The sequence below is a fragment of the Notothenia rossii genome (genome assembly GCF_949606895.1).
Source record: "Notothenia rossii genome assembly, chromosome: 2".
NCBI lineage: Eukaryota > Metazoa > Chordata > Actinopteri > Perciformes > Nototheniidae > Notothenia > Notothenia rossii.
In genome coordinates this window covers 94,578,929-94,604,855 of record NC_136904.1, presented here as the reverse complement: position 1 = coordinate 94,604,855, position 25,927 = coordinate 94,578,929, and the positions used below count along the sequence as shown (strand labels likewise).

The 25,927-nt window shown below is 42.6% G+C and overlaps 3 protein-coding genes across 3 annotated transcripts; 2 read left to right on the top strand and 1 right to left on the bottom strand.

Moving 5' to 3' along the window:
- Positions 1-4,747: 4,747 nt before the first annotated feature.
- On the top strand, positions 4,748-5,668 carry LOC307030825 (olfactory receptor 6N2-like; the record flags this gene model as incomplete). The annotated part of the gene is made up of 1 exon (XM_079667489.1): positions 4,748-5,668. The coding sequence occupies one exon, from the start codon at positions 4,748-4,750 to the stop codon at positions 5,666-5,668; it is 921 nt and encodes a 306-aa protein (XP_079523615.1).
- Positions 5,669-10,473: 4,805 nt separating this feature from the next.
- Positions 10,474-18,295, bottom strand: LOC307029778 (olfactory receptor 51L1-like; the record flags this gene model as incomplete). Its single annotated transcript, XM_079665861.1, has 4 exons — positions 10,474-11,420; positions 13,238-13,355; positions 13,445-13,699; positions 18,212-18,295. 4 exons carry the CDS (start codon positions 18,293-18,295, stop codon positions 10,474-10,476), a joined length of 1,404 nt encoding a protein of 467 aa, XP_079521987.1.
- Positions 18,296-21,472: 3,177 nt separating this feature from the next.
- LOC307029777 (olfactory receptor 51L1-like) lies at positions 21,473-24,501 on the top strand (the record flags this gene model as incomplete). Its single annotated transcript, XM_079665860.1, has 3 exons — positions 21,473-21,538; positions 23,210-23,246; positions 23,558-24,501. The coding sequence occupies 3 exons, from the start codon at positions 21,473-21,475 to the stop codon at positions 24,499-24,501; spliced, it is 1,047 nt and encodes a 348-aa protein (XP_079521986.1).
- Positions 24,502-25,927: the final 1,426 nt, after the last annotated feature.

Here is a 25,927-nt window from a genome sequence, read left to right as displayed (position 1 = left end):
CAGACTATGTGCATTGTGTTAGGGAACCCTATGAATGGTGTACATGAGTGTATACATGTTTTAAATAGTAGGATACCTCCAGGGCGCATCACCACATTTTACAAGCCAGGGAAGGTGCATGAATCCTGGGTAAACATTGTTTAATTGTTTTTAAATGTGTGGAACAGTGTTTTGTCACTTTCAAAAATTTCCTGACATTGACAGGAGCAATTGAGTCGATGTTGTATTCAATCCGGCCATTAATATTCCAGTGAGACGAAGTACGTACATTGACCGGAGTGATCCCATGTTAATGTTGTCCAAAACCCGGAGCATTCCCTCACCCTATTTAGAGGCAATGGACGTCCACTCTCGGGAGAGAGACCTCCAGCATGTGTCCCTGAAATGGGGACTCTGTTTATTTCACACATCCAGGACAGAGACCGGGGAAATCTCCTCTCTGTGGAGCCTCCAAGACCCCAAAAGGACGGACTAATGACCTCCAGCATGTGTCCCTGACATGGGCACCTCCATAACCTTGCACACCGTGAGTCCCCGGGCCCCCAGACTTAAGCACTCCCCCACGGAATAAACCCAGATGATCACACCCTACAGAACCCCATGCCCCTGGTAACCCTAAAAGGGGGGTGGGATTTTGCTGTGCTTTACCGTCCGCCCATCAGCATCCATATTCGGCCTTATTCACGGCACCACCACCCCTTCTATGGAGGATATTCTCATGCTCCTGGTAACCCTTTAAATAGTCTGATACTTTCAGGGCTCATCACTGCACTTTACAAGCCAGAAATAATGTTTAAATGGTCGGGGAAAGTGTTTTTAAACGTCTGGAAGAGAGTTGTAGCCTGTCATTTTGCAGGATATAATTTAACATTGAACATCTCCTGGAAATGCACATATTCTGTGCATTTCCAGGAGGTTCAATGTTAAATGATATCGTGAACAATTAGTTGGTCAACATACAGGGAGAAAGTTATTAGAAGTGTGTGTGTGTGTGTGTGTGTGTGTGTGTGTGTGTGTGTGTGTGTGTGTGTGTGTGTGTGTGTGTGTGTGTGTGTGTGTGTGTGTGTGTTGGCCTCTCAGTAATATGATGCGATGTGTTCAGATCACAGCCGTGTCCACAGAAGCTGATGTAATGATGGTCATTAGAGCCCCTTCCCCCCCTCTCCGGACTACAGCCAGTGTAAATAGAGCTAATTATGACCCAGTGGTCCCAGTGAGTCTCAGGGGGTGGGGCTCTGTTGTCACAAACACAACACACACTCACCTGAGCTGCTGAGTAGCTGAGGTGATTATCTCAGTCATTAGTCCGAGGCGGTCAACAGCTCGGTGTCTCCTTAGTCCTCTGAGGAGAGAAACTTTGGCCTGTTAGCAAACACATTAACAACAACTTTATAAGATCATTTAATATAAGAAATGGTTATATAATATACAGAGAAATACAAAATCATATGATGTAACACGTTATAAAAATTAATATAAATAATAGCAAAGTGAGATTTACAGAAATGATGTTTTCTGTAATCCACTCAAACATCCAAAATCCATATTAAGGATTACGTTTTACTGTCTTTGTCTGACACACGCACACACACACACACACACACACACACACACACACACACACACACACACACACACACACACACACACACACACACACACACACACACACACACACACACACACACACACACACACACACATTGACACACACACACTCTCACACACACACACACACACACACACACACACACACACACACACACACACACACACACACACACACACACACACACACACAGGTAAACAAACTCCTCAAAAGTTAGCATTACATAACTCTTCATGAACATATTTAAACATGACATGTCAGAAAACGTGTAATGTAAAAGATAACTGTGTTAATGTCCGTAATGAAGGGGGGGGGGGTTTCCATGGTGATATCTGTTAGTTTATTGTTTACCCTATTCTCCTGTAGTGTGTACCACATGTCTGAGTTTTACAATCCACCTCTCCTCCTCAGAAGTCTCCACTTCAGTGTCCCTTACTGTGCATCCTTCCTCTGCATACTGTGAGGCTTCTTACACACACAGACTGCCTATCGTTTAAAAGCTTAAAATATAATGTACCGGTCACATCCTCACGATGCTGATGGCAAACACTCTACCGATGCAATAGGGAACGTTCTGAATGCCTCATCAAATGGCCTTCATAAAGATCTCATTTGCATCAGAATCTGAATCAGAATTCCTTTATTCATCCCGCATCGAGGAAATGTTCATGATTACAACAGCCGATACATTTGAAAGAATGGTTAAGTATGCCCAGTGGTTAATTTGAGCCGGATCCTGCCGGAACAGGATCCGGCACCTCTTCATTTTGGCCACCCAGTGTTCCGGCACCTATTTGGGCAGATCCGGTACCTCTCACAAAAAAAAAAAATGTAAATGGTTAAAATGAAATAAAATATGCAGATATTAATTTACAGAAAAAATCCCAAGAATTTCATGTCGTTTATTAAGATTAAGATTTGAAAGAGTCGGAGATCTGTGTTGACGCACTGAAAAGCTGGACCAACGGACAAACGTCTTTCCCTTTTGAAATTCGCCACATGAGGAGCACGTCGCAGAGAGGAAGAAACGGTGATTCAATGCAAGCATGTCAAAAAGACAGTTAAATGTACTGTCTTTCTTCAAAAAGAAGGAAGAGGTAATAGTCACTTCAAAACGAGTCAGAAAAGCCTCCACAAGCAGCGACGAGGGCAGCTGCAGCGGTCATGTTGATGGTCAAAACCAGGAGGAGGTTAGCGCCGCAACAGCTAGCCAGCTAGCTAACCGACAGCTAGCCAAGCCCGGGCAGCGGGTCAGGTTCACCGCCAGCCGGAACAGGAGCCAGCTACCGTCAGCCAGGTGGACCACCAACAGCAACGGGTGGGTACCCTGGCATCAACTAGCCCGGTACAACAGCCGGAGCAAGAGGCGAGCGGAACCGCGACATCAGCTGGCTTACAGCAGGAAGATTCAGTAGGAGAGGAGAGCGCATTGAGCGTAGAAGAGTGTGGGACGTCCAGCGACAGGTCAGTTTTTTCTAACTGTGGCCAAGAACTTGGAGGACCGTATGTTATCTCAAGGAGGCCGGATGCCAGATAAAACTGGATAACAAGTTCATTGAGGAGTTGAAGGTGCTTTACGCACAATACTGGCCCGAGGACGCAGGTGCGCTGTATGGAGAGACTGAGGTCGAGTCACTGTGTCAGCGCTTCAACATTGCCAACCCGCGCGCAGTCATACGGGCCTACAGAACGTACAGAGACTCAGATGGTAAAGACACCCCCGATGAGCTGATGGAGTTACTTGTTGCTGTCAACAGCATTCCCATTGCAAGCGCTGAATGTGAGCGCGGATTTTCTCAAATGAACTTGATTTGCAATCCCAACCGTAGCTCTTTGCTCACATCTACCATGTCATCTTTACTCTTCCTAAATCTTGTTGGACCCCCCCTGGCTAAATTCAATCCAGTCCCGTACGTGAGGTCCTGGGTGGCCAAAGGACACAGAACTGCCACAGACACACGCAGTAAAAGCAGAAAAAAAGAGATAGAGGACAATCCGGACATGCTCGTGATGTGGGGTGTTTTAAACAACTAAATATGGTGAGCAAACATACTGTCTATTAATAGGCCGCCGTGCCAATCTTTGAATAGGCCTAATAAATATTCTTTTTACACGTTAAACCTGTTGAGAAATTAATTGCTGGCTGTATACTGAAGTCCCACCTGTGGTGATGTGGGCATTTGCCTATGTTGTGCGTACTAGCCTAAACAATTATAAATTATCGTCATAACATTTATACCATAGATACTATTTGAAATTGAGGCTTGTAAGTCCCACAGCGTTGCAAGTGGACATTTTCATGTTGTTTTCAGCACCTTTTCTGTATACGTTCCGGGACCTGTACACAGTGAAATGTGGTCTCTGCTCTTAACCCATCCTAGTATAGCTTTTGAGCGGGCCCTCTCCCAGCAGTAGCAGGCCACACTCGTCATCCCTGAGCTGTCATATGTACTTTGCGTTCCGGCACCTTATGATTTACAAATTAAGCACTGAGTATGCCCACATTATTAATAACACAATAAGTAAAAACGATATATCAGATATGTTCACCATGGTAATAAAAGTAGCAGTAGCAGGGTATATTGCACAAAGTATTATATATTTGTTAGATTAGATTTGGAGGATGAAACCCTCTTGAATGCTCACACATTCATGCACACAGTGAAATGTGGTCTCTGCTCTTAACCCATCCTAGTATAGCTTTTGAGCGGGCCCTCTCCCAGCAGTAGCAGGCCACACTCCATTTTTAGGTCTGTTCGGGGACTTGAACCGACAACCCTACGGCACATCCGAAGTCTGGTAGCTCTGTGTACAAATGTGCAAAATAATCTGAGGGTTGTGTGAATATAGAAAAGTGAAGATCTCGTGTAATATCCAAGAGAAATATCTCCCTGTTGGTGTCCACATGCCTCTAGAGCTTCATTCATTGGTTTACAAGTTGTTCAGATCTTTGAGAACAGTTTTAGTGAGATCTGTCGAGGGTGAAGAATCTGATAAAGAAGAATCCACAGAGCGGAGCTGTTCACTTTCTGAGGTGCAGGTTACTTTACGTGTAACATTTCAAACAGGTTGTATGTTTTCATATCTTAATTCATGTACACTGTTAACATAATCTGCCTTGTTTTATACAAACTATTAATGGCTGGTGAATATAATGTGACATATATAACTCTTGACGGTCATGTGGAACTGCAGAGATATAGATATCTGTATTTTGTGATCATGTTTACTGCATATGTTCTGATCATCTGCAGTAATTCCACTATAGTGTGCATCATTGTTTTACACAGAAACCTCCATGAGCCTATGTACATGTTCATTGCAGCTTTGTTGATTAACTCTGTTCTGTTCAGCTCTGCTATCTATCCAAAGCTTCTGATTGACTTTTTATCAGAGAAACAGATCATATCTCATTCAGCCTGTCTGTTTCAGTGGTTTATTTATTACTCTTTTAATGGTTCAGAATTCTTCCTGTTGGCAGCCATGGCCTATGACAGATATGTGTCTATATGTAAACCTCTGCAATATCCAAATATCATGAGAAAAACAACTGTTAAAATGTTGCTGATCCTAGCTTGGCTTCTGCCTGCTTGTCAGGTTTCAGTACCGATGATAGTGAGTGCTAACAAAAAGCTCTGTCACTTTAATTTGAAAGGAATAATTTGCAACAGCACGGTTCAAAAACTGTATTGTGTGACTTCAAGACTTGTGTTTCTATATGGCATTGTTGTTCTGGTAGTGTCTGTACTTTCCCTCGTGCTCTTCATTCTTTTCACATACATCAGGATAGTCATAGTTTGCTATAGAAGCAGTCAGGAGGTCAGGAGGAAAGCTGCACAGACCTGTTTACCCCATCTGCTGGTTCTCATTAACTTCACTTGTTTGGTTTCATTTGATGTTTCTATAACCCGACTTGAAACTGATTTTCCTAAAACTGTACGTTTAATAATGTCTTTACAAATATTGTTGTTTCATCCTCTCTGTAATCCCATCATATATGGTCTGAAAATGAAGGAAATTAATAAACAGCTGAAGAGATTGTTCTGCAAACGTGTCTAATGCGTCACAACTGATAACTGAGTTCACAGATGCTGTTGTGTCGTAATAATGCAGGGATGTGATTTATTTGATCAGTGCACGTTAGTTAATTTGTTTATTGTTGTCTTAATGCATTCATTTACAGGGACAATCTCTTCACTTATGTACGGGACAACACAACATTCAGGCAGTAGGTGATGATTGAAATTGTAAGCATGATGATATTTCATTACGTATTGAAAAAGCAAAGACTCAAATGGCAGTAGACTGTATTGTCCATTGAATATCTGAAAGTAGGGGTGTACAAACTACGGCCCAGGGGCCAAATGCGGCCCATAGTCCATTTGTTATTGGCCCGCAGCAAATTCTAAAAGTATATTGGAATCTGGACCCCACCTGAAACTTCTTTTGTATTGTACATCTTCTGGTCCTAGATACTTACTTACACAGATCATCGACAAAGAGAATAGCATCATCTAATGCTTCTAATTTTTTGAAGTCATTTATAATACAAACTTATTTGATGTGTGGAGAACCTTAAATGCAACAGGTAGAGAATATTCCTTTCACTCTCGAGTTCACAACGTATACACCAGAATAGATTATTGCCTACTTGATGGTTAACTTTTGTCTGGGGTTAATGATGCGAAATATCACAATATTATCATATCTGACCACTGTCCTGTATCTCTGTCACTGAGACTGCTCGAGGCGTCAAAGACGGCTAGATCCTGGAGGTTCGACCCCCAACTATTAACAAGGAAACCATTTTGTGAATACATTAAGACGCATATAGAGGTTTTTTTCGAAACAAATGATAAAGATGAAGTTTCACCAACATTGTTATGGGAGACTTTTAAAGCGTAGACAAGAGGGTGTGTTATCTCTTTCCAGGCATCGCAAAGAAAACCGGACCGCATTAAACAATCACAATTAGAGGAACAAATTCAAAAACTGGATACAGAAAACGCCACCCTACCATCTACTGAGTTGGACAGTAACATTTCTTCCCTTAAATATGAGCTCAATTAAATACTTTCTGAGAAAATGTCTAAAGCCTTTATTTTTACTAGTTAGACATATTTTGAGTTTGGGGATGAACCACATAGTGCTAGCGAGACAGCTGCGGAAGAGGGAAAGCGACAGGGCCATTCACAGGGTAAAATCAGAGGAAGGCACTCCCTTGACCTCTCATAGGCATATCAATGACATGTTTCGCCGGTTTTATGATGATTTATACAACTCTAAGGCTCATGCGCAACCTGAAGTTGCGGATCTGTTCTTGGATGCGTGTGACCTGCCCACATTAGAACAGAGGGATCGTGACTCTCTTGAGAAGGACATTACATGTGAAGAAATAAAAAAGACAATTAACTCACTAAAAAATGGCAAAAGCCCGGGGCCAGATGGGATGTGCAATGCATTCTATGAAAAGTTCAGCAATATGCTGGCTCCTATTTTATTGAGGATGTACAGGAAAGCGTATGAGGCTGGTATGCTGCCGCCAACACTAAACGAGGCAACTATAACAGTGATTCCAAACAAAGGGAAGGATTCAGAACAAGTGGGATCATATAATATAGTACGGACCTCGGCGCAAGCGCCCCGGTCCTGCCGCAGTACTGTTGTACCAATAAGGACGTTCAAGAACCGCCTCAAGTGTATGATTGCGATTCTATTACAAAAACTATCATTGTAATCAACAATATCGTAAAAATAATTTCATAATGTGGGCTATTTTGCTCCCAAACCTACACTTTCTGCTTGAGTTAATCTCCATCAGAAAGTAGTTCCTAGAAAGTAGTTCCCATGGTAACGGTTTGGACACTGTTCCGAAATCCACCATTTTCTCCTGGGTTTTTAAGAACGCTTTGAGACATTTGACAGCCCAGGTAGTTGACGCCAATTTACTCTTTTCGTTGCGACTTTTTTTCCAACGCACTCAACTCGTCAGTTGAAACAGCCGCAAATCTTTCGTAGGTTTTGTTGTCTGTGTCCATGTCCAACCATTCAGCAATACTGAGGCCCCCCAACAAATCAAAATTAACTTTAAAATCTGACATTTTGTAGCTACCGATTTCCAACAAGAGACAATGTATAACAGTGTAACGGCTGTGTGTCGCTAAACGTCACTATGGAAACCACACGATGTAGGCTCATGGAAGTAGTTTCGGTAGGCTATTGGCATGTGTAGGCCACTGGATACTTTGTGATTAGGCACGTTCTATTTGTTCGTTGTTTGATCGTGGAATCAAACACGCCTATGAACCAATCAGAGAGCTTGCTCAAAGCTATGTGTTATAGAATACTGCTTACACTTTTATGCTTCTTCTCAATACAAATATTTGAATAATAATATGTTACATCTTAAATATATTACATGTGTTACATTTCAAATAAATTCAGTCAATTAAAGTTCAAAACATTTTCAAACTAATCTTAGTTGATGAAAAAAAAGGGCAACAACTGATTTGCAGAAGAAGCTTGATATAGATCCTTCATATCTCCCCTTATTATGAGCTGTGGGGTGCCTCAGGGCTCCGTATTGGGACCCCTCCTTTTCTCACTTTGAAACTTGACTTGACGTATTATCAGCAATCTGAGGCTTCTGTTTTAAGGGATTGGCTACCAACACAATAAAGTAAACCCTCTGGAGAGCTGTGTAAATGAGACTGCTTGTTATCTTAAAGCATATTAAACTATCGAGCATAATTTACCTACATTTGATTGATTTCGCTAACTTATAACTTAACTTATGAGGCAATATACCTCACCTCTAGGGGGGGGGGGCAACCCTTCTTATGTGTTTCTGTATGTGGCCCTCAGTGCAAAACGTTGGACACCCCTGTCTTATATCATCATTATATTGTTCCTATTGTTACAAAGGATACATAATAACACATAATAAATACAGAAACAACAGAAAATGGTAAAACATTAAAATTGTATTGAGGGGCCAAACACAAAACTCTCTGATCAAGAAGAAGGAAGACAGATGGATCAAGTGCAGCCAAAGTGGGATTTTATTCAATGCATAAATACATACAGACCAACATTACACACACATCTTTGTTCAGATCTTATTTTACAGCCTTTACTTTAGCATTCTTTTACTGTCCTAATTCCTAATATGGTGTCTAATGATATTAGAGTCATACAGGCAATGTGTGAGTTGACGCAAAGGCCTAATTCAGTTTTACTCTTCTTGTGGTGAAACCTGCACAGCACATCACCAGGACGGAGCTGCCATCCATGCAGAACCTCTACTCCCAGCTGCTCAGGAAGAGAGCCCTCAGGTTTATGAAAGACCCTCATCACCCCAGCAACCAGTGGTGAGCCATCAGGGCCTTCAAAGTATTCAGAGAATGCCCTGTAACACTCAGATAAAACAAACAAAATATCAATTTAATTATATAAATAAAATGTAAATAAAATGAATACGGCGGGGGGGGGGGGGGTGTGTGTCTACAGAAGGTCCAGTTGTGATAGACACGGTTCGCCAATGTTGTTTTTATATATGTCTTTATGTCTTGTAATGGCACTGTTGAGAAACCTGCGATCTAAGTGTTTCATACATTACATAACTACTGTTTTGTATATGGTATGACAATAAACCTTTCATCTTGAATCTACATATCCACCTTCTGAGGCTGTTCTCTAATTACCCTAATCCATTAATACACACGCTACTATAATAACCTTGCAGTTTCTAAATATAATAAACCACGCACACTTGCTATTGATTGCCTGCGGACAATGCCGATTATGCTGTGGGGAAAACACAAAACTCTCAGTTCAAGAAGAAAGAAGACAGGTGGATCAAGTGCAGCCAAAGTGGGATTTTATTCAATGCAGAAACATACAGGCCAAAATTACAAAATCCTGCCTCTCTGTGTTCTGATGTTCTTGGATAGCCTTTACTTAAGAATTTATTTACCAACGTATTTCTTAATATAGAGAACCACTCTATTGAGAACCGCAGTGACGTGTCGTAAAACCCGGAAGTAAACTCCTTCCGGTTCCTTCGTCAAAAGGAAAAAAAACGTAATACAATTTCTCCATAGGATTTTGGAAAATAGCTCGAAATAAGGTCTGTGGTTGAGACACATTTAAGAGAGGGATCACGTTTCGTTCAGCCGGATAATATCCACATGTCTACCCTACTTTTATAATTTTAGAATCATAAATCTAGTCGCCAGAAGCAAAATGCTAACGTTATGCTATAAAGGAACTACAGCAGGGTCGCTGCTTCAACGTCACGCCAATTTAAGATCCATATTTAAACATACAGATTCTAAATGGTACAAGTTGAAACGTTTGTCTGAACAGTTATCAGGAGGCAGGGACTTGCTTTCAAGCAGAACAGGGCAAACAAACTTAGCGGGAGTGTTTACGTGTTCGGTGTAATGACGTAAAACGGCCTCGACAACTTCTGTATTCCTATTCAGCCACATATTAACAACCATCGTTTTTCAGACACGTAAACTCTTCAAAAATCAACAGTGGGGTCACTGCTGATGTATGTAATGTCTTAGAACGTGATCTGTCTCTTCAATTTGTCTCAAACACAGACCTTATTTGGAGCTATTTTCCAAAATCCTATGGAGAAATTGCATTGCTTTTTATCGAAGGAACCGGACGTGGTAAAAATGCTAACTTACTTCCGGGTTTTAGGACGCGTCACTGCGGTTCTCTATTGTCGCTAATGATATCAGAGTCATACAGGCAATGTGTGACATCGCCCAAACACCTTCCACACCACACAATCCTAATTGTACTCTTCTAAAATATAGGAAACACAATCTAACATGGTCAACATATTCCTTTTATATTTCAGCAGCAGGACCCTTCTTCAGAAATCTTAATATGACTCCTTTGATTTGAGGCAGACCCAGGCCATACACTATAGGGTTATTGAGGGGGGGAATGATCAGATACTCTAAAGACAAAATAACTGCGATGGTTGGATTCAGTTGATCAGCCTCAAATCGAGTCAGAGACAGCTCGCAGAAGAGAGAGATGGAGTAGGTCATAAAGGTCACGATGTGAGGCAGGCAGGTTTGTAAAGCCTTTCCTCTGAATTCAGACGATCTCCTGCTGCAGACCAGCAGAATCCGTAGATATGTGTACAGGACGAAGAATAGGGGGATGATGATGCCGGTCACCACGAGAAACTGACCAGCTATGTTGTTCGGAGTGGTGTCCACACAGGAGAGCTGCACCACAGGCCAGTTAGAGCAGAAAATCCGGTTCAGTTTATTTCCACACAGCGGTAATTTAACAGTAAGATAGAGACAGACACCAATAGCTAACACAGGGAAGAAAACAGCAACGAGCACAAGAACCTGTACCTTCTGAAACGTCATTTTACTGTGGTAGTGTAAGGGCTGACAGATAGCAATGAATCTATCGTAGGCCATGATGGTGAGGATGGTCAGCTCACAGGAAGCATAGGTGTAAATAACATACACCTGAATAAAGCATAATGGACGTGAGACCAAATGAGAGTCAGAGAGGATGTCCTGCAGGAACCTGGGGAAGAATCCAGCTGAGCCATACAGAGAGTTTACACACAGACAGCTGATGAAAATATACATGGGCTGATGCAAAGCCTTCTCCAGGAACACTGCCTGAATAATGACCATGTTAGCAGAGACTATAGTTACATAGATGAACAGACACAAGATGAAGAACAGGTATCTGAGGGGCCCAAAGTCTGCAAACAGAGTCAACTGGAAGTAGGGAGGGTTCAGGCTGCTGTTGCTCTTCATGTCTGCTCCAAAGAGAGGAACAATACAGGAACTGTAAATGAGAACTTCTTAGCAAAATGTCAGATATGAATACAAAATCAGCCTGCATACATCTCCTAAAAATCTCCTACAGTTGTACGGGACAATATAAAATGTAAGTGCTAGGAAAATCTCATCTTGACTTATTCAGTCTGTCTTTATCTGGGAAAAAAGGAGGGAATATGAATGCACAATAAAGGAAATGTTTCTAAGCAAAATATCCTATTTCAACAGACAATAACCTGCATGCATGTGAATGGCAAACGTTCACAGTTGGACGTGACAATATTAAATACGAATTCTATGTAACTGAAGAAGGGATGTACACAAAATAAGACAGGCTGGATAAATGTCACCTTCTCATAAACTACATGCACCACAATCCTGGCATGTCTCAGTTATTAAAACAGTATTTCACTCACATTTAAAATGTTTGTGCACCTAAGGGAAAAAGAGAGATGCATTCAAAGATCAACCGGTAAAGGAAAGGAGAAGAAATTATGAAATAAATGCTGAACTTGCCCTAGACAGCATTTGGTAAATCGCATTGAACAATAATGTTAGGGACAATATTCCACAACATATACACTATGTTAATCAATGCTTGCATAAGAATAACATGTGAAATTAATTCAACACTTTCAGTACATTAGTACATTGAAATACACTCATACAGAATAATTATTGACTTACTGATTCCATGCGTGAAAGTGTGCTGTCGGAGCATTTACATATTTTAAACTTCTGTTCAGATCAGCACTATAACCTTGAAAGCTTTCAATGTGATTAGGACAACTATTAAAGAGATCCACAGTCTGTAGTGTGTTTTACAATAGTTAGACGAATGAAACAAACAACAAAATTCAGTTTTAAGAATCAACGTAGGTACTAACAATAAAACAACGTATGTTACTCAGCTTGTTAGTGAGAGCTTTGACATGATGAGATGAAGCCCCCCCCTGTAATGATCCACTCTGAAGAAGCTGGACACTTTATGTTTGTCTGCTGCTAGGATGCAAACGTACACAGGCAGGGTCCAAAGGGATGTTAAAGCACTCACACCAGACTACATACTTCTTCTTTAATGTATGCATCCTACGTGTTGTTCTATATGGAGTAAACCAATCAGAAGTGCAGCTGTAAGGGAAATGTTAAATCCCTCACACTTGTCTTCTGAATCAAAATAATGCAACTGGGACTCCAAAATCATGAGCATAATTTGTTTCGCCATTATTGAATCATTCGGCAAATCAATAAAGTCCTAATGTCTTCAGTGAAATCTGCTAAATATGTGTTGCAAATAAGTCAAGTTTCATATTAACTGACTTCCAACTCAATCCAGTGGGAAAGTGACCAAGAAGGGGCAGCTGGACCCCAGTGGAGCAGGTGTAGGCCTGGGGTCCGTGCCCAGCTGTTTCAGCTCTGCTGCACGCAGTCACAATTCAGGAGGCATCTAACTTCTGCAGGTCCGCCACAGAAGAGCAGGACAAAGTCTGGACCAACACGTAAGAGAAGGGAGAGCTTCACTAAAAGTAGGGGAAAAGGGACCGGGGAACCAAGAAGGGCTAGCTGGACATGAGAGGAGCAGTGTGCGGGCTGGGGTCAGTGCAGGAGGCCCATCAGACGGACTGAACCACAATGGAGACTGACCAGAATTGCTGTGATGTTGGTGACAAAGTGTCATTATTTTAGTTTTGTGTGTGTGTATACCTGGGTGGAAACCGTGAGTGAAGCCATTGATGAGAAAGTAAACAAACTGTCTATCTGGATGATTATGTAGGGCAGTGGCTAGGTCATTTACCTTGATGGGTGTGCTGAGATGCCGTGCTCGTCAATCTGCTGGTGTGGTTGGGTTGTGGGGGCAGGTGCTCCTCGCATGAGCGCCGCCACAGAGAGAGCAGACGTGCATTAGGCGGCAGCTAGAGAGAGAGAGAGAGAGAGAGAGAGAGAGAGAGAGAGAGAGAGAGAGAGAGAGAGAGCAGCCCAAGTCATTAAAGTTATTGCACACCGTCCTGCCTCCCTGGTAGAGAATTGGCTTTCCGCGCCTGTCGACGCCCTTAAAGGGGGCGTTGGCTGAGGAGCGTTTGTTTGCGGGACCAGGGATGATTGGAGGGTACGGAAGGTGATAGACGGTCGAAAGCTGAGGCGTTGTGTGATGAAGAGGGAAGTGAGCGAGGTGGTTGAGGTGGTGGAGTGCTGACTGAGCATGCTGAGGCCGGGTGGGAGGGGGCTCCGCATAACTGGCAAGAGAGGGGTGCGCGTGCTGCAAAGATGCGGTAAAGCTCAGAGTCCAAAGCGTCCCAGTATGTTCCCTGGTTGAATTGTGTAATGCGGCCGGCGGCTTGACTATTTTATCTATCTGAACGCTCTCAGTTTGTATGTGTCAACGGTGAATCTTCCACGCAAACCGAAGTTAGTCATGGAGTGCCACAGGGCTCAGTGCTTGGACCTATTTTGTTCACACTATATATGCTTCCGTTAGGCAATATTATAAGGAATCATTCTGTAAACTTTCATTGTTATGCGGATGATACTCAACTATATTTATCAATCAAGCCTGATGAAATTAATCATCTAAATAAAGTTCAAGACTGCCTCAAGGACTTAAAAACGTGGATGACCTTAAACTTTTTGATGTTAAACACGACCAAAACTGAAGTTATTGTACTTGGCTCGAAGAATCTACGAAACAAACTGTCTAAAGATATACTAACTATGGATGGCATTAATTTGGCCTCCAGTGAGACTGTAAGGAATCTTGGTGTTATATTTGGTGTTGTTACTTCTAGGCTGGATTATTGTAACTCTTTATTATCAGGGTGTACAAAGAAGTCAGTCAAGTCTCTTCAGCTGATTCAAAATGCTGCGGCTCGTGTACTAACCAGAGTTAGGAAAAGGGACCACATTACCACATAACGTAACTGATTTCTTCTAATATGCCTGCATCTGGCACTGAGTTGCCATGTTCCTTTCGCGAACCACTTCCTGATATCCATTGTTGCAGATAAACATAAATGATAATAGCCAAACTAACCTAGCAAGAGCAAACTGACAGGCTGCTGTGCCGCATCTCACTCAAAACCCCTCACGAGTCAACCCAGAGGAAAAACCAGTCTCGCGCGCAGCCTTTCATTCAGAATTTCATTCAGAATTTCATAGCAAAATAAAAAAATGATATTAAACTAATCCTTCAACATAGTTTAAAACAAAAATAAATATTAGGACAGAGCCCTACAACCATAAACATAATAATAAAACAAATTAAAATGTTGTATTCAGCCCTGATTAAAACTGCGGGCCCAAATCCTGGATGGGCGGGCCCGGCCCCATGGGGCCCGGTCTGCAAAGACCTACTCCTTACCTCTAACCAATTCAGGTTCCAGTGGGGACCTCTCTCCCTGCGTGTGCCTCTCCACCTCTGTTTCCTACTTCTTACTTGCTACCCTTTTCCCTCAACCTATCCTAAGGGAGTGCATGTATGTTGACACGTTAGTTTAGCTGCTATAGGCTTGGACTGTTGGGGGGGAGGCACCTTACTCCGTCTTTGTGGCTGTCTGTACCTGTGTACTCTCATGTTCCGATTAACCCAGCTTCCCCCAAATCTCTTTTTTGTGTCCATATCTACGCCGGGATCCTGAGTCGAGGCTAATCCTGTTGCTGTGGTCGTGTATCCTGGATCCTCTATCCTGAGCACTGGATCCTCTATCCTGAGTCCTGGATCCTGAGTCCTGGATTTCGAGTCGTGGCTGAACCTGTCTCTGTGGTCCTGCCTGACTCTCACCATACTACTTCCCTGATGGCTCCCACAAGATTGTTGACATCCTCGTGGATTCATCTTATTATTATAGACACATGCATTTCCAAACATTTCCCTTTAAACTGTGGGTTTTCTCTGGAAGTGTTTCCTTGTACGATATGAGGGTCTAAGGACAGAGGGTGTCGTATTGTCATACTGATATTCTATACAAACTGTGAAGTCCACTGAGACAAATGTAATATTTGTGATATTGGGCTATATAAATAAACATTGATTGAGTTGGAGATATTTCGTTGGGGGAGCTTGAGGGGAAGTGACGGCTGGTGTGTGGGATACTGACTTGAGCCGACTGCTGTGCCGTAGAGCGTGGATTCGCCTAACTCCGGCAGGTTGACCAGCAACTCAGGATCCACTGTGAGTTTAAAGCTTTAGTCGTAGCTAGAGATGTCCCGATCCGATCACGTGATCGGGGATCGGAGCCGATCACGTGATTTTCAAAAGATCGGAATCGGGAGAAAAAAAATCGGGGATCGGGATTTTTTTAATTTAGAAATACTTTTTTTTAAATGTTGTATTCAATGTTACAAAACAAAAATGACCATGTTCAAGTCTTAAAGTCATCCTGAGGCCTTAGTTTTGGTTTCAAATTACAGAACATCATGTATGTGTTGCTTCTTTGGGGCTTGTTTTCATAGACCTGCTTATTTCTCTCAAATCTGGCAACAGAGTGGGCGCAGTGTCTAATTGTAGCAGTAAGCTAACGAGTACTGAAAGCTTTATTTTGTTTTGATCCAATGCTGCACAACTGAACTGATCCAATGCTGCTGTGAAAGAAAGAAGCTATATCCATGTTGGATAGAATATACAATTTAAATAAAAAAATAACCTTAAGGGACAACTTGAATGCTTTTCTTTCTCTTAATGCATTGCATAAAGATCGGATGGGGAAAAATCGGTATCGGCAAATTGTCAAAATCAAATTATCGGAATCGGATCGGGAGCAAAAAAAGGTGATCGGGACATCCCTAGTCGTAGCGTTTAGAGAATGTTGAACCGTGACGAGGCGAGGCGTGAATCGCAGGCTGCCTGTCTGTCTCTGAGAGAATAGAGACAGGCGATGGCCGGATGTTTGGCCGGGTATAGATATAGTTGACCATGATTAGAGATGGGGTTCAGGCGTGCTCATGCTTCTGAACCTAGATTAACAAATTAACTTCATTTATTGCACATCAGGGGTATTCCAGTCCAGTGGCGGCTGGTGCATCTTTCTCCAGGGGGGCCTCTACCAAAATGTAAGCAAACGTATACACAAACTCAAAACATACAGTAGGCCTATGTCATATTACAACGCAGGGCTAGCTCAAAGGCACACAGCACTTGATACAGTCTATGATTTGAGTGCCTGTTTTTGTCAACCTCCTGATTATGCTTACTGATCCCTATCCTGTAGCCTTCATTGGACAGCTGTGTTTACTTTCCTAAACATGGTTAGTCAAATAGCATCATCCATGTGGACTCTAGTTTGTTCATGCTTTTTTAGTTTTTTCTGATATGTGCTTTAAGTCAGGAGTTCCCAACCTTTATTGTGCCAAGGACCGGCAGATACATTTAAAAAAATCACCTACCACCTTCAGGTAGCAACAGAGGCTAATTGTATGTAACAGCCTGAACAAATACTATAACAATATGCATCCAAAACATATAAACAATGTTTAAAAAAGAACCGGTGTAGTTTTTTGTTTTTTTGGAAAAACAGAAAACCAAAAAACCGACTTTATTCAGTTTTTAAACCAAAACGGGAAAACAGATAAATCAACGTTTTGGTTCTGTTTGTATGATTTACGGATAATCCAGTGAATGCTGGGAAAACGAGGAGAAGGTGCATTATGAAGGAGATGTCCGGCCGCCAGGGTGTGTGTGTGTGTGTGTGTGTGTGTGTGTGTGTGTGTGTGTGTGTGTGTGTGTGTGTGTGTGTGTGTGTGTGTGCGTGTGTGCGCGTGTGTGTGTGTGTGTGTGTGTGTGTGTGTGTGTGTGTGTGTGTGTGTGTGTGTGTGTGTGTGTGTGTGTGTGTGTGTGTGTGTGTGTGTGTGTGTGTGACACTGGCATTTGTTTTCAGAAAATATTATGATAGTGTCGTTCGTTCCGGTGCACTCCGACAGCATTTAGCACTACATCGAGATTAAGATTAAACTAATTTCTTTTCTTTTTTCTTTTTTCTTTTTTTCTATGGAGTTAGCCAGATGTGTGTAAATTACTGTTCATGGTCATTTTGGTCATTAGGGATGCATGTGGCGCAGTGGATAGAGCCTTGGTGTTGGGATCAGGGGGTCACAGGGTCAAACCCCACTGCAGTCAGCATGTCGTTGTGTCCCTGAGACACTTCACCCCAAATTGCTCCTGTGGGGATTGCCCACAGTATTGAGTATTTTAGTCGCTTTGGATAAAAGCGTCTAACAAGTAACAAGTAATGTGATTTGAAAACAAATGCCGGTGTCGGACAAACACAAACACATGCGCCTTAGTGACCCGATATCTCCTTCATAAAACTAATAAAAGGGGGAGTAATCGGGCCGTTCGATGTGTGTAGAGGTGTGTGTGGTTAACACGTAGCAGCCTGCAGTCACTAAGCTGTTCTGATGAAGGTAAACACAGCGAAGGAGGTGCGTAAAAAGGCACAGCTCTTTACGCGCTGGTGCTGCACTTCTAAGAGGCCAAGTATACATCCCTAGCCTCCTGATGCTTCAACCATTTCATGAAGTGAAGGAGGTTTTCCTTCTATAAAAAAGCTGTGAGCAGCAGATACCGTGAGAGTCCCGGACATGAATTCATAGATCAAGACTGGTTTGCCAATCCGGTGCTTAAACAAATAGCTCCACACCCCTGGCCGACATGTCTTTAAAATGAAGTCTGAGTTTGAAATATATCTCAAATAATGTACAGTGTATGCACTGCCATTTCCCCACATAAACATAACAGTCTGCAATTAAACAGTTGTCTCCTGTGCGCTCCTCTTCCTACTTGGCGCACCGGTAACTTTCTTGTGCGAACGAGAGGCTGAGACCTGCCGAGCCGCCGAATCACTCGGAACATCATAAAAGCCATTTTCAACGGTTTTCTGGTGGAAGTTTAACTAGACTACTGGATGAAATAATATGACTGGTATAGGTGCGAAAATTAAACACTTTTTGAAAAAGATATTATGATAAAATATTTTTATATATAATTCTGCAAATATTCAACCCGGTCTCACGGCATTTCCTGTTATAGTCACAAGATTTAATCTATTGATTCGTGTTCACCATCACGATTTCCCCCTTTTTTTCGTGTCACACAGAAAGATTTTAAAAGCAATGTATTTCTATTGGTAGTATGTTTCGTGCCTGCAGCACTTCTTTTTGTCTGTTCGGCTCTTGGAAGACCGGAAGCTGTGGGGTTCATAAAAACATCTTCTTACTCAATATCAAGCCACGATTATTGTTTTTATTTTAAATCGTATAATGTCAGACTTTTTTTCCTTCTAATTTGTTATTCTTTTCTAAATAACACTCTGTTATTTACTCACCAATAACACACAATTATCCTTGTTTTTATTTATTTGTTTAATTCCATAATCTCTAGCTTTTTGGCGTCCTTCAGGAACTGAATTTCAAAATAAAAAGAACCGGAAACAGACGTAGGCCTGTAAGGGACATTTCGAGCATCATTGCAATACACAGCCACTGAACTGATTACCCAAGATCCTCAGCTATGGTTTAAGTTCGCTGATTGGATGTTTTAGCCCCAATGCATGTTGGGATATGGTGTTAATGCGCTCCTATCAGTTGAGGAGCTGCTCCTATCAGTTGAGGAGCTGCTCCTATCAGTTGAGGAGCTGTTGAGGAGCTGCTCCTATCAGTTGAGGAGCTGTTGAGGAGCTGCTCCTATCAGTTGAGGTGCTCCTCCTATCAGTTGAGGAGCTGCTCCTATCAGTTGATGAGGTGCTCCTATCAGTTGAGGAGGTGCTCCTATCAGTTGAGGAGCTGCTCCTATCAGTTGAGGAGGTGCTCCTATCAGTTGAGGAGGTGCTCCAATTTTAATCTACATTTTATCGTAGATTTTACATTTGACTGACACCAACTACATAATATATTCCTTCAAAATGGATACAATTAAATCAAATTAAAGTATTTTTTAACGGCCCGTTTCACCCAAAAGTGGCTGGATGGGCCTAACATTCGATGGTCTTCGCACCTGGGTGGTCAAAAGCGCACCATAGCCCTTTCTATTTCCCAAGTTGCTCAAACAGTCCCAAAGTTGGCCAAATGGTCCGTCTCCAGGGGGAGCGGGGGGGAGCGGGGGGGAGCGGGGGGGAGCGGCTTCAGCTGGGTCTTTCCGTGCAGTCGTTCTGATCCCCACCGTAGAGCAGTGATTCTCAAATGAGGTTACACGGACCCCTAGGGGTACGTTGGGGTGACTGCAGGGGGTACGTGAGACTTTAAAAAAAAAAGGTTAAAAAAATACCATGCATGATTACAAAAACAAACTTAGTACAATAAGTTAAATAGAAAACACAATTTTATATAAAACATTCCTAGAACCACCAAGGGGGTCTTCATATAAACATGTCAAATGTGTGTATTGTATTTTATAGTTTTGCATAATATATAATTGTTTTCATTGGTTTGTTAAACATATATTACTTCAATTGAATAACTCTTTGGAAAAATCAGTTTTAATTTGTTTTCGTTATGTTATTTTTTTTCATGCATGAAGATGAAAATATCCTTAGTTTGTTGTAATGCACGCACGAAGGAGTTAATACATCATAGGCTTTTTCGATCAAAAATGTCCGTGGTCGGTCAGGGGGTACTTGGCTGAGAAAATGTTTCAAAGGGAGTACATTACTGAAAAAGGTTTGAGAAGCACTGCCTTAGAGGACCCCTTCCCGGGTGTCTGCTCGTTTTGTGGATCCCGACGGCATTTGTCTTTGGGGCGGGGGATCTCTGCCGTTACCCTTCCTTGTTGCATCGTTTTGTACTCTACACTTCCAATACACCACCGTGCGTTCGAAATGGACGCCATGCGCCTGCCTGTGGACGAGGCGCGTGTGGCACGATTCCGGCCGGAACATTGGAAAAATGCAGCTTGGTCTCTCTTCAAACTCTTAGATCTCAAATTAAGATCTTCCCGTACAGTCGGCAGAGAGGTTTACTTCTGTCCATTCCATCCAGTTGGTGGTCTGACTGACACCTACTCATCCTATCAAGTGAGAGCAAACCCCTTTATATTACCCTACTGTGGCAGTTCCATGTCCCCCTGCTGAGCTAAGGTCTACCATGGTTTCCCCTTCTAACCTATGTTGTTCCCTATTTTGTCCTGCAGAATTGAGGAGGCCTTGACCTTCCACCGCATGGTCCTTTATGTTGGTGGTCCTGCCACACCTTCCACTCTCCAGAGGGGTCCCTTCTTTGTTCAAGGGTGGCAGGGGCAGATGGCCGGGGGGAAAGGCAGAGGCTGTGTGTGCAGAGCTTGCAGCAGGGGAACTCAGGGGTGTCGGAGACGTGCGCGTAGGCAATCGGGGGACAGCTCCGGAGGATGGGCAGGCGGTAACAGGACAGTTCCGGAGGACGGGAAGGAAGGCGGCGACGGGACCACGGACGGAACAGGTGCTGGTGTCGGCAGGATCAGCAACAGATCAGGAGCCGGCAGGACCAACGATTGAACTGGAGATGGTGTTGGAGGGACCCCAAATGGAACATGGGATGGTGACTGCGGGACCCCCAACGGGACAGGACATGATGTCGGCAGGACCCCCGGCGGGAATAAAGTTTTCCGGAGATGCCCTAAAAATCTCGGGGTCCTCTCAGACTTGACGTCCGCAAGAGGCTTCTGAAGTTGGATATTGAGTGAACAGTACACTTCAAATACCCGAGACGCTACAGAAATGCATTAGAAGTCCACTTCAAATACAGAACTGCTGTATCTCAGGTATTCGAAGCGTACTGTACACTTCCAATACACCGTTGTGCGTTCGAAGTGGACGCCTTACGCCTGCCTGTGGACGAGGCGCGTGTGGCACGATTCCGGGCGGAACATTGGAAAAATGCAGCTTAGTCTCTCTTCAAACTCTTAGATCTCAAATTAAGATCTTACCGTACAGTCGGCAGAGAGGTTCACTTCTGTCCATTCCACCAAGTTGGTGGTCTGACTGACACCTGCTCATCCTATCAAGTGAGAGCAAACCTCTTACTACAACTACTCTTACATTATGTACTGTGGTAGTCCATGAGTAGTCCCACCATGGCCTTCGCCCTCCAAAGGAGTCCCTCTTTCGTCGCCATCCTCCTCCTTGGCCCAGAAAGTTTGGTAAGTCTCTTTTGTGGTTCAGTCCGTCTGATGGGCCTCCTGCACTGACCCCAGCCCGCACACTGCTCCTCTCATGTCCAGCTAGCCCCTCTTGGTTCCCTGGTCCCTTTTCCCCTACTTTTAGTGAAGCTCTCCCTTCTCTTACGAGTTGGTCCAGACTTTGTCCTGCTCTTCTGTGGCGGACCTGCAGAAGTTAGATGCCTCCTGAATTGTGACTGCATGCAGCAGGGCTGAAACAGTTGGGCATTGTATTCAGAAGACAAGTGTGAGGGATTTAACATTTCCTTTACAGCTGCACTTCTGATTGGTTTACTCCATATAGAACAACAAGTAGGATGCATACATTAAAGAAGAAGTATGTAGTCTGGTGTGAGTGCTTTAACATCCCTTTGGGCCCTGCCTGTGTACGTCTGCATCCTAGCAGCAGACAAACATAAAGTGTCCAGCTTCTTCAGAGTGGATCATTACAGGGGGGGGGCTTCATCTCATCATGTCAAAGCTCTCACTAACAAGCTGAGTAACACACGTTGTTTTATTGTTAGTACCTACGTTGAATCTTATAACTTGATTGTGTTGTGTAAGTCAATAATTATTCTGCATGAGTGTATTTAAATGTACTGATGTACTGAACGTGTTAAATTAATTGAATCTGTTATTCTTATCAAGCATTGATTAACATAGTGTATATGCTATGGATTATTCTCACTTCCATTATCCTTCAATGTGATGATGCTATATGCTGGCTGGGGCACGTTTAGCCTTTCTTTCAGGTCTTCCTCTCCTTTCCTTCACCGGTTGGTCTTTGAATGCATCTCTCTTTTTGCTTTAGGTGCAAACACAAACATTTTAAATGTGAGTGAAATACTGTTTGAATAACTGAGAGATGCCAGGATTGTGGTGCATGTAGTTTATGAGAAGGTCTTAGTTTGTGTACATCACTTCTTCAGTTACTTGGAACTTATATTTACTATTGTCAGGTCCAGCTGTGAACGTTAGCCGTTCACATGCATGCAGGTTATTGTGGTTTTTAGTATTGTATGTGTTGAATTAGGACATGTTGCATTTATATTCCCTCCTTTTATCCAGATACAGAAAGCCTGAGTAAGTCTGTGAACTCCTGTTTGAATCACTGAGACATGCCAGAGCTTTGCTGCATGTAGTGTATGTGGAGGTGAGATATTCCCAGCACAATATTGTCACGTACAACCCTAGGAGATTTTACAATTCACATGCATGCATGCAGGCTGATTCTGTATTCATATTAATATTTGAATATTGAGTAACATACGTTGTTTTATTGTTAGTACCTTGACACAGGTAGATAATCATACTGTATACATGTGTGTACTGCTTCTGCATGCAAGTATGTGTGCACATATATATATTTAACATAAGGAAAGAATATATTCTCACTTATATTTGACTTACTTCAAATGAGATTATATTGATTATTGTCTGCTTGTGACCTTTTCTTAAGTCTTGCTTCTCCTTTCTATAACTCTTGTTCTTTCTATGAATGTGTTCTCTGTTTAGGCCGACTTGCAAACATGAAGGAAGCAATGTGTACGAGTGTGAAATAATGTTTAAATCAATGCGAATGACCATGTTGGTGGTTCATGTGGTTTATGAGACTTTTTCCCTGCCCTTCATCTGTGTGCTTCTCTTCTCCAGCTACCTGAAGTTAAATTCAATATTGTCAAGTACAAGTGTTAGGAAGGTTGCATTTCACATGCACTCAGGCTTATTGTGTTTTTGTATTACTGTTGGTGTTGAATTACGACATTTTCCTCTGAACATTTCCTTTATTGTGCATTTATATTCCCCCTTTCTTCACAGATAGAGAGAGCCTGAATAAGTCTGAACTACTGTATGTGGAGGTGAGACTTTCCCAGATGTTATATTGAACATGCTCACATACAACTGTTGGAGATTGCATGCAGGCTGATTTTGTATAATATCTGACATGTAGCTAACAACATCTAATTTACAGTTCCTGTATTGTTCCTCTCTTTGGTGCAGACATGAGCAACAGCAGCCTGAACCCTCCCTACTTCCAGTTGACTCTGTTTGCAGACTTTGGGCCCCTCAGATACCTGTTCTTCATCTTGTGTCTGTTCACCTATGTGACTATAGTCTCTGCTAACATGGTCATTATTCAGGCAGTGTTCCTGGAGAAGTCTCTGCATCAGCCCATGTATATTTTCATCAGCTGTCTGTGTGTAAACTCTCTGTATGGCTCAGCTGGATTCTTCCCCAGGTTCCTGCAGGACATCCTCTCTGACTCTCATTTGATCTCACGTCCATTATGCTTTATTCAGGTGTATGTTATTTACACCTATGCTGCCTGTGAGCTGACCATCCTCACCATCATGGCCTACGATAGATTCATTGCTATCTGTCAGCCCTTACACTACCACAGTAAAATGACCTTCAAATGGGTGCAGGTTCTTATGCTCGTTGCTGTTTTCTACCCAGTGTGTGTTATTGGCTTTGGTCTCTATCTTACTGTTAAATTACCGCTGTGTGGAAATAAACTGAACCGGATTTTCTGCTCTAACTGGCCTGTGGTGCAGCTCTCCTGTGTGGACACCACTCCGAACAACATAGCTGGTCAGTTTCTCATGGTGACCGGCATCTTCATCCCCATGTTCTTCGTCCTGTACACATATCTACGGATTCTGCTGGTCTGCAGCAGGAGATCGTCTGAATTCAGAGGAAAGGCTTTACAAACCTGCCTGCCCCACATCATCTCCTTTTTGACCTACTCCATCTCTCTCTTCTGCGAGCTGTCTCTGACTCGATTTGAGGCTGATCAACTGAATCCAAGCATCACAGTTATTTTGTCTTTAGCGTATCTGATCATTCCCCCCCTCAATAACCCTATAGTGTATGGCCTGGGTCTGCCTCAAATCAAAGGAGTCATATTAAGATTTCTGAAGAAGGGTCCTGCTGCTGAAATGTAAAAGCAATATGTTGACCATGTTAGATTAGGTTTCCTATTATTTAAAGGGATACATGATTAGATAGAGATCAACATAAAGCACATCAACAATATTGTATATGCTTGATTTAACTTGATTTGGCTTGAATTCCCCTTACATTTTTATCATATTACACTTCCATTAAATGTCATAGATATTATGTGCTGCCTATTCATACATATTTAAGGTCAATATTAAAATGTTTTTTTTTTTTTAATATCCTCATAAAAACTAGATTTGACAGGATTTCAGGTGTACTGTATGTTAGGCATTGTGATGTTGAACCACTTACTGTTGTCATTGTGTTTTAATAATTATTTTGTGAAGCATTCACCCTTTTTACAGTGGGGCAAAAAAGTATTTAGTCAGCCACCAATTGTGCAAGTTCTCCCACTTAAAAAGATGAGAGTCCTGTAATTTTCATCCTAGGTATACCTCAACTATGAGAGACAGAATGAGAAAAACAAAATCCAGAAAATCACATTGTCTGATTTTTAAAGACTTTATTTGCAAATGATGGAAAATAAGTATTTGGTCAAAAACAAAAGTTCATCTCAATACTTTGTTATATACCCTTTGTTGGCAATGACAGAGGTCAAACGCTTTCTGTAAGTCTTCACAAGGTTTTCACTGTTGCTGGTATTTTGTCCCATTCCTCCATGCAGATCTCCTCTAGAGAAGTGATGTTTTGGGGCTGTCGCTAGGCAACACGGACTTTCAACTCCCTCCAAAGATTTTCTATGGGGTTGAGATCTGGAGACTGGCTAGGCCACTCCAGGACCTTGAAATGCTTCTTACGAAGCCACTCCTTCGTTGCCCGGGCGGTGTGTTTGGGATCATTGTCATGCTGAAAGACCCAGCCACGTTTCATCTTCATTGCCCTTGCTGATGGAAGGAGGTTGTCACTCAAAATCTCACGACACATGGCCCCATTCATTCTTTCCTTTACATGGATCAGTGGTCCTGGTCCCTTTGCAGAACAACAGCCCCAAAGCATGATGTTTCCCCCCCCATGTTTCACAGTAGGTGTTCTTTGGATGCAACTCAGCATTCTTTCTCCTCCAAACACGTCTAGTTGAGTTTTTACCAAAAAGTTCTATTTTGGTTTCATCTGACCATATGATATTCTCCCAATCCTCTTCTGGATCATCTAAATGCCCTCTAGCGAACTTCAGACGGGCCTGGACATGTACTGGCTTAAGCAGGGGGACACGTCTGGCACTGCAGGATTTGAGTCCCTGGAGGCGTAGTGTGTTACTGATGGTAGCCTTTGTTACTTTGGTCCCAGCTCTCTGCAGGTCATGGACTAGGTCCCCCCGTGTGGTTCTGGGATCTTTGCTCAGCGTTCTTGTTTCTCATTTTGACCCCACGGGGTGAGATCTTGCGTGGAGCCCCAGATGGAGGGAGA